The 10,169-nt window shown below is 35.6% G+C and overlaps 1 protein-coding gene across 1 annotated transcript; it reads right to left on the bottom strand.

The window, feature by feature from the left end:
* Window positions 1-1,842: 1,842 nt before the first annotated feature.
* LOC106474562 (protein ovo-like) lies at window positions 1,843-2,957 on the bottom strand (the record flags this gene model as incomplete). Its single annotated transcript, XM_013935250.1, has 2 exons — window positions 1,843-2,205; window positions 2,712-2,957. Coding segments are annotated over 2 exons (609 nt in total), but the record flags the coding sequence as incomplete, so codon positions are not given.
* Window positions 2,958-10,169: the final 7,212 nt, after the last annotated feature.

The following is a 10,169-nucleotide window of genomic DNA, read 5'->3' as shown; positions in this document are numbered from 1 at the left end:
GGTTTGAAAATCAAAGTTTTAGGTGAAAAATTGATTTTTTTAAAAATATGTTCTTAAAAGAAATTCCTTTATGTACTTAAATACTTATTTAAAGTATGTTGGACACCTGTGCAGGGAACTGGTAATTCGGCTAGCATGTTATAAAGTCCAAATTGTTTGTGGTTTCTGCCTTAAAATGTATTTCATTTGCACCACACTGCATCATACGTTCACTATTAATAGTAGCGTAATCCAAGTTTGTTTTAAACGTAATTCTAAAGGCGAATTACAATAAACATTATAAAATCAATTTATTTTATATAATCATGTGTTTACTTTACTTCTTTGTGTGTTTCAATCACTTCCATGACTGCAGTGTATAATATACAAATTACTTATTATGAATGTTATACTCAATACACAGTAAAGTATATCTAAATATCTAAAGTAATCTGTGTGTTCTCTAGCTTGGATCTACCCAAGGGTAACTTAATATTTCTAACTCAATTTACTCTAAATTAACAATTAACAATACGTTTCAATGCATTGTTCTCAATTTTAGTCTTAGGTCTCTTTCTCTTGGGCATACGCTTGTAATTTAAAGTACAGTACGTTTATCATTTCAACAATTAATGTTATGTAAGTTATCTTATGCAGACGCTAAACTTAATAGGAGCAGTAACTTATTCATAAAATGGATACAATTTAAGAACTGAATCATAATATGATAAGATATCTAATTCGTTTATTCGTTGAGAACGTGTTTTCGTTGCACACTTCAGAGAAAGTATATTTAGAATTTATATATATATATATATATATTATTTTTTTGATACGTAATAACCCAGCAACTTATGCAGTTATAGCACGTGGCCGTCTTTCTTTGTATCGGCGGTGTATTTTTATTACTGCATTATGGTTTTTCTTGTTTACTATCATGGACATGTTTTAATGCTATATTTTACCAAGAACATCTCCCACTAACGTTTCTAGTATCTAGAACTGAGTAGAAAATATTGTATTTAAATTGAAGAATTAGTGACAATCTTATATTCTAAAGATGAAATAAAAAAATAATTTGTTTTGACTCATCTTTAATGGGTTTTTTTTCTCCAATTATTAAATTAACTTAGTTACCCATTACTTGAGAACATAGTTCCATTTAGACGTCACATTTTTTGGTTCGTTATTAAACGAATAAATATAATATCGCTATGTATTTACAGACACTCGCATACATCATTAAACTGAAATACAAAATGATTGCCATCACTTCATCTTAGCACTGCTGGAATGATAGTTCAAGGGTTACACCGACAGGTTCTGACCACTCATGTCCAGCCGGCTGGTTCATAAGATGCAGAAGAAATTGGCTTTCTGGCTGCATACTGCCCTAATGATTGCCTCTTATTTACAGCTACATCATACGGTATTTTTCCCCATTCCATTAGAATGTAGCTAAAGAAACGTGTTGTTGTTTCTTCGGTAGATAAATACCGTGCTGTTGTTGTTTCTTTGGTAGATAAATACCGTGCTGTTGTTGTTTCTTCTGTAGATCAATACCGTGCTGTTGTTGTTTCTTCGGTAGATCAATACCGTGCGTTGTTGTTCCTTCGGTAGATCAATACCGTGCTGTTGTTGTTTCTTCGGTAGATCAATACCGTGCAGTTGTTGTTTATTCGGTAGATCAATACCGTGCTGTTGCTGTTTCTTCTGTAAATCAATACCGTTCTGTTGTTGTTCCTTCGGTAGATCAATACCGTGCTGTTGCTGTTTCTTCTGTAAATCAATACCGTTCTGTTGTTGTTCCTTCGGTAGATCAATACCGTGCTGTTGTTGTTTCTTCGGTAGATTCATACCGTGCTATTGCTGTTTCTTCGGTAGATCAATACCGTGCTGCTGTTGTTTCTTCTGTAGATAAATACCGTGCTGTTTCTTCGGTAGAATAATACCGTGCTGTTGTTGTTTCTTCTGTAGATCAATACCGTGCTGTTTCTTCGGTAGATTGATACAGTGCTGTTGTTGTTTCTTCGGTAGATTGATACCGTGCTGTTGTTGTTTCTTCGGTAGATCAATACTGTGCTGTTGTTGTTTATTCGGTAGATCAATACCGTGCTGTTGCTGTTTCTTCTGTAAATCAATACCGTTCTGTTGCTGTTTCTTCGGTAGATCAATGCCGTGCTGTTGTTGTTTCTTCGGTAGATTAATATCGTGCTGTTGCTCTTTCTTCGGCAGATTAATACCGTGCTGTTTCTTTGGTAGATTGATACCGTGCTGTTGTTGTTTCTTCGGTAGTTGATACCGTGCTGTTGTTGTTTCTTTGGTAGATTGATACTGTGCTGTTGTTGTTTCTTCGGTAGATCATTACCGTGCTGTTGTTGTTTCTTCGGTAGATTGATACCGTGCTGTTGTTGTTTCTTCGGTAGATCAATACCGTGATGTTGTTGTTTCTTTGGTAGATCAATACCGTGCTGTTGTTGTTTCTTCGGTAGATCAATACCGTGCTGTTGTTGTTTCTTCGGTAGATTAATACCGTGCTGTTGTTGTTTCTTCGGTAGATCAATACCATGCTGTTGTTGTTTCTTCGGTAGATCAATACCGTGCTGTTGTTGTTTCTTCGGTAGATTAATATCGTGCTCTTATTGTTTCTTCAATAGATCAATACCGTGCTGTTGTTGTTTCTTCGGTAGATTAATACCGGAAGAAACAACAGCAGCACGGTATTAATCTACAGAAGAAACAGCAACAGCACGGTATTGATCTACTGAAGAAACAGCAACAGCACGGTGTTGATCTACAGAAGAAACAGCAACAGAACGGTATTGATCTACTGAAGAAACAACAACAGCAAGTAGATCAATACCGTGCTGTTGCTGTTTCTTCTGTAGATTAATACCGTGCTGTTGTTGTTTCTTCAGTAGATCAATACCGTGCTGTTGCTGTTTCTTCTGTAGATCAATACCGTGCTGTTGCTGTTTCTTCAGTAGATCAATACCGTGCCAATAGAATTATGCGACATTCGATACAGGAGCTTCTTTGTTAGCTTGTTCGTTTATCTTCATCTCTCCATGGCCTAGCACGTGATAGTCTTAACATGCTGTTGATTTGCTTTCTGTCACAATTATGTGTACTAATCACTCTGCAAGTATCCGGTACTGTCTTCGAGTTAACATTGTGCTGGTGGCACTGTTTTTGAGGTTTTTTTGCTTTCAGCCAACTCGAGGTAAACCTGCCTTATGCCTTACAGCTCCATTATTGTGTTGCTTATGGAAAGCTTAAATGCTTCAATAGTCTTAAAGAGAATTCTGCTTATCCGCGAAGTGATGAATACTCAATCTACTCTATCATTATTTGCGATGTAAGATCCAACTGTCCACTATGGTCTTTGAATAGGTACTGCTGTACCTTCTCTCCAAGATATATGTTTTCTGTCTAGGCGGACTAATTGCACGGACTACGGTGGCTTTAGATATTCATTACACATTGGGGTGTCTAAGATTTGGTGGTGAAATCAATTCAGGATAACTGTGTATAGACTACAGAACCTGTCTACACGTTGTTGTCTCCTGAAGCACATTTTAAGGAAATGCCCTGCTTGTTGGTATCTTCATAGTTGTTGTGGAACAGAAAAGCTCTAACTGAAAAGGTAAATTTGTCCATGATGGAAGGCACGGTCTACACGCTGCAAGGATCTAGAGAATAGTATTGCTTATAAGCGCTGTTTTGTTCTGCAATACTTCTTAGGCTTATGAGATGAAATAAGGTGTTGGTGATTAAAGTACATTCCGTGGCCAGTTTTAGACAGGTGTTTTCTAGCTTTAAAAACGAGTGTTTTTTATTCTTATATAGTATGTACCATCTCCACTTATGTAGCTTTATTAATAACTGATGAATTTTCTTTTCTATTTTATTCCAACAAATAGTTAAAATGTTATCACACGAAACTTGAAGTTCAAAATGAATTATTACATTTAACACGCTATGCTAGTTTAATCAACGGAGGGTTTTTCACATGGTTGACAAGATGCTCAATTTGTTTGACTTTCATATTTGGTTTTCTCGAATTTCAAAATATAAATAGGCTTCCACATTTATCACTAACAATACAACATTTTTTTAGAAGTTGGCGATGATAACAAAACTTAATCATTCACGAAGAGAATGGAGTTTGAAATTCATAAGTTTGACGCTAAAGGTACTGGTGTAGGCTATTTCTTTTTAATATAAACCTTCTTAGAGGTATATATATTGTTGACTGGAAGAGAGAAAGTTTGACGCTAAAGGTACTGGTGTAGGCTATTTCTTTTTAATATAAACCTTCTTAGAGGTATATATTGTTGACTGGAAAAGAGGAAGTTTGACGCTAAAGGTACTGGTGTAGGCTATTTCTTTTTAATATAAACCTTCTTAGAGGTATATATTGTTGATTGGAATAGAGGAAGTTTGACGCTAAAGGTACTGGTGTAGGCTATTTCTTTTTAATATAAACCTTCTTTGAGGTATATATATATTGTTGACTGGAATAGAGGAAGTTTGACGCTAAAGGTACTGGTGTAGGCTATTTCTTTTTAATATAAACCTTCTTAGAGGTATATATTGTTGACTGGAAGAGAGGAAGTTTGAAGTAGCATTGTTGGTGTGGTTTAGCATTTGGAACGTTCTCGAAAACATTAGAGCACTTCAAAAAGTACAAAGCGCAAGCAAGTCTAAAATAGATAGTTGGTAATTACTGAATTAGGTTGTTTCTTAATAAGTTGTTCTGGTACTGTTAACTAATTAGTTTGTTAGTTCAGTTTATTAAATATTGGGCTGTATTATCGACGCAGTAACAAAAGATACGTGATACGCTCCGTAGAGTTAAGGAAATGAGCAAGTTTGTTTGTTTTTGAATTTCGCGCAAAGCTACACGAGGGCTATCTGCGCTAGCCGTCCCTAATTTAGCAGTGTAAGACTAGAGGGAAGGCAGCTAGTCATCACCACCCACCGCTAACTCTTGGGCTACTCTTTTACCAACGAATAGTGGGATTGACCGTTACATTATAACGCCTCCACGGCTGAAAGGGTGAGCATGTTTGGTGTGACGGGGATTCGAACTCGCTACCCGTAGATTGCGAGTCGAGCGCCCTAACCACCTGGACATGCCGGTCCAAATGAGCAAGTAAATGAATGACGTTAGGCTTATTACTTGTTGAACGTTAGGTTAGTAGTCCTTGAGTCGAATGGACTTTGTCTTTTTTAGTACCGAAAAATCCAAAACAATCCATCCAACGATAGAAAAAGTTAAACAGTACATAAATACTAATCCACTTTAAAAATTAGCGACGGTTAAACTTAATCATTAAGATCTGCATTTTGAATATTTTCTTTACACACGTGCGACATAATAATTATGAAATACTGGTGTATATTACTAAACACAGTAACATCGACAGTGTCCCTTGAGCTAGAAATATGAACGAATTGACTCGTATTTCCAGAATATATATATAAATTTATCTGAATGAATCGTGGATAACAAGTACAACAATATATTTGAAATCCTACATGTGATATTTCCACTAGTTACAGTATGGTGCTGAGAACCCTCTCCCACTTTTTCTACCCATCTAGGAAAGAAGATGATTATCAAATTATTCCTTGTTTACGTTCTATCCATAAAGTATGTGAATTCAGATGGAGGTATCCCACATTCAACAGGAAAAAAACTGTATTTTTGTAACAAACTAGGAATACAACAGGATATCTTGCATTCAAGTATAAATATTAGCCGAATCTAGTGCCATCTCTGGTTATTAAGTTGTCTGATAAAAAAGAAAATAAGTTCAAGTTAATTTTTAATTAAGGAAAAATTAAAGATTTATTGTTAAACAACTACATATATTTGTATTAGAAGGAAATCAGACTCCCAGTTCAAACATCAAAGAGTGTTAAACACCGCAATGACACCCCTGAGCTCGGTAGAAGACTGAAGAAACTTGTGGTATAAACTAAAGTAAATCAATGTGAAATTTGAGAACAGATGCTCGGGAAGCAGGATTGAAAAGAGACGGACAAACACTAATGAAGTTACAAGTCGCCTGACGCTCGTGCGTTACGATGGCGGGAAAGACTAGTCCTCTAGTGAAAGCGTGAAAACTCAAGGAATAACTCGCAAGGGATGAAGAAGAAGAAGAAAATGATTAAGTACATAACTCTTTATTTACTGAAAGCGTGTTGTACATCAAAATTAACGTTAAATAAGAACAAATAATTAGCATACCTGTCATAACATTTAACCGTTAAATTGGTTTCTACTGTTGAGAAACAGAAAATTTTATTTATTTGGAATACAGTCTCTTTATAAAATTAAAATAATGTATTATTTTACGTTCTGCAACACAATTACAAAGCTGTATTGTTTGCCAATTGTGAATTAATTATACAAAGACCATATCTATAAAATAACTGCCCCCCCACGAGTTTCGATACCCGTGGTGGGCATAACACAGATAACCCTACAAACAAACAAAACTAAGATAATCACCAGTTGGTACAGAGGTAAGTATGCCAACTTATAACGCTAAAAATTCGGGTTTGATCTCTCTCAGTGGGGATAGCACGAGCCGTTTTGTTGTCAAAGGCCAAGAAAACAAAGAAAATACAAAATAGTAAAGTCAAAATATGATTTCACGTTGTGTTACACTTTCGACAAGCTGCGAGACGGACGAACAGTGAATTGATTATTCAAGAGCTTAAACAAATTCATAATTTTCCTCCTGGCAGACTACCGCGTGACATGTCAGACTTAACAGAGTTAAACTAGTTTTTACCACTACACAGGAACATCCGTTCAGACTACCGCGTGACATGTCAGACGTAACAGACTTAAACCGGTTTCTACCACTAAACAGGAACATCCGTCCAGACTACCGCGTGACATGTCAGACCTAACAGACTTAAACTAGTTTTTACCACTACACAGGAACATCCGTTCAGACTACCGCGTGACATGTCAGACTTAACAGAGTTAAACCGGTTTCTACCACTACACAGGGACATCCGTTTTTTAATAAAGTATTAATTAATGTTGGAATTTGAGGATAATATATTAACAATTCTAGTTCAGCTTAGAACAGCTCTCGGCATGATGTATGGAAAATAATGCTTATTTAGATATTTTGTTGCATGGTAGATCTGTATATGTCTAAATGGTTTACAAAGGCTAATACTCTCTATGCAAGTCACTAAACTCCTGGGTATATAGATGACATTGTGTTTGTTATTACATCAATTAGTATTTATTGTTATATGTCTTCACCTAGACCAGAATTATAGATACTTTCCATATGCTTTGTCCTTTCTTCCACCATACACATAGGTACGTAATGGTAGGTTATAAACATATTGTGCTCTTTAATGAAGATGGTGGCACTCTAAAGTTATTGGTTTACCCTCTAACAACGTTAAAATGTCTTGAATAAAACCGTCTCGTCGAGTTGGCCTCATCGCCAATTCGTGATGTTTGTATCAGAGCTTAAAGGAATTAAACAATAACTTCAAACCTAGTGCTAGGTTTCTCGTATCTACCAAATGGTGGACTTATTTACACATCATGATAATGAGCTAAAGAAACCATGTAATTTTTCTCTTAACCTTTTTTAAGAAACGTTTAATATAATAAGACTTATAAAAAGTTTCTTCCCCTAATGCCACATGATGCAGAATGAGTTATAAAAATGTATTATGAAGTCTTGGTTCTTAATCCATAAACAAAAAAAAGAAAGAAATCGGTATATGAATTTCCGTTTACAGCTGATTTTCTTTTAACGTAACGTCTAGAAGTTTCAGATCCTATGGTTTCACTCTTTTGTCGATTGAGAAATTAATGTGTATTTCAATAAACAAATATGCTTATTAAGAAAAACGTGATGCAATTTTTGTTACAGGAAGATCTCGTATAAGAAATATCTTATTCGTCTTAATGAATGTAACGTTTGTTGCCTTATTCTCACTAATAAAAGTACAACGAGGTACTGCATGAGTTTAGAAGAAAAGTATTGGTACTCTAAATTAATCCCTTGGCGTTTTAGCAGGGCGCGGTACCTGCATTATTTATGGACGTTTTTCTAGGGTCGTGGATGAAGGGCTTAATTTGTCTTCATTTCAGCCATTACAATTGATAAGCCGTCTACGTATTCAAGAGGAATAAGCATCATATATTAATATAATTTATATTATTATTTTCAACTGAGTAGCACTATATTGTACATATTGGCTAAACGGCTAAGTGGGAGATCGCTACAATTCAGGCATGGCTGCCATTAATTTAGAACTGCTAACGAAAGAAAAGGAAACCACTCAGTAACACGGCGCACAAGTCCATCTTGTACAGATGATATTATGATAAGCTTTGATGTATTCAATAAAGTACCAACATATTAACAGCTTCAAAATAATAGAACTTCCAAGTAACGCATCTAACTTGTAACCTGTGCGATAACGGAACTCGCAAATTACAACAAGAACAAGAAACCAATACATAAAATATTTCGAAGATTAAGTCCTCAATTCAGCCACTTTAAGCCTTAGGATTTGGCTCGCATATGTTAAAGATATATGTTCGTAATTAAGTCCATATACTACAGATAATATTCCAGAATTCATGAACAACTTGAACACACAATATTCCGTGATATAGTTCACAATAAAATAGAAAACAACAACAAAACATAACAAGTTTCCATTACTAGAAGTGATGGTTACAAAGACATAAGATGGTTACCAAGATACTAAATGGTTACCAAGATACATAACTCATATACCACAGAAGTTTACAAACAACCCACAGACTCTGGTAAATACATATCAAATTACTGCAAAGATGTAAAAACAGTGCTATAGAGTGTACATTTTCAAGAATGAACAAATTTGTGATACCGAAGATGCTAAGAAAAAAGCATAAGAAACATCATTACAAGTTTCCTTAACAATGGCTAAACGTAATACTTGATAAAAAAAAATAAACATCAAGAATAAACAGAAATAAAATTATCGAAACACAGCCATGTTTCTTATACTTTTACTAATAACATACAACGCATATGTAAGGAGCATAAACCTTAACAGTATTCAGAATCCATAACACAATACAGTTGCAGTTGTTTTACACCAAACCAAAGTATAAACGTAATTTACATCCTTTGTAGACTCAAATAAATTGATGAAACTAAAAGACCATCAAAAATTAACATTCAGGAGCATAATAGAGATACAAGACTCTATGTTATCGATATATCTCCAATAACCTATCATGTTAAAATAGAAAAAGACCATGCAAGAAATGGAATTATACGAAAATTATGGGATGTGCACTACACATTGAAAAAAGAGAGCATACAAAAGCCTTATAGGTCCATCTTACTGATAACATACCCATTAAACGTAGCACACAAGTCCTTCTACATCCACCTCAATGATAACATACCCATTCAACCAAGCACACAAATCCCTCTACATCCATCCTAGTGATAACATACCCATTCAACCAAGCACACAAATCCCTCTACATCCACCCCACTGATAACATACCAGTTCAACCAAGTACACAAATCACTCTATATCCACCTCAATGATAACATACCCATTCAACCTATCACACAAGTCCTTCTACATCCACCCCACTGATAACATACCAGTTCAACCAAGCACACAAATCACTCTATATCCACCTCAATGATAACATACCCATTCAACGTATCACACAAGTCCTTCTACATCCACCCCACTGATAACATACCAGTTCAACCAAGCACACAAATCACTCTACATCCACCGCACTGATAACATACCCATTCAACCTATCACACAAGTCCTTCTACATCCCCCTCAATGATAACATACCCATTAAACGTAGCACACAAGTCCTTCTACATCCCCCTCAATGATAACATACCCATTAAACGTAGCCACAAGTCCTTCTATATCCATCCTACTGATAACATACCCATTCAACCAAGCACACAAATCCCTCTACATCCACCCCACTGATAACATACCCATTCAACCAAGCACACAAATCCCTCTACATCAACCCCACTGATAACATACCCATTCAACCTAGCACACAAATCCCTCTACATCCACCCCACTGATAACATACCCATTCAACCTAGCACACAAATCCCTCTACATCCACCCCACTGATAACATAC

This window comes from Limulus polyphemus, unplaced genomic scaffold (assembly GCF_000517525.1).
Source record: "Limulus polyphemus unplaced genomic scaffold, Limulus_polyphemus-2.1.2 Scaffold7364, whole genome shotgun sequence".
Taxonomy (NCBI): domain Eukaryota; kingdom Metazoa; phylum Arthropoda; class Merostomata; order Xiphosura; family Limulidae; genus Limulus; species Limulus polyphemus.
The sequence above is the reverse complement of the archived record's forward strand: the minus strand, read 5'-3'. Positions and strand labels throughout refer to the sequence as shown.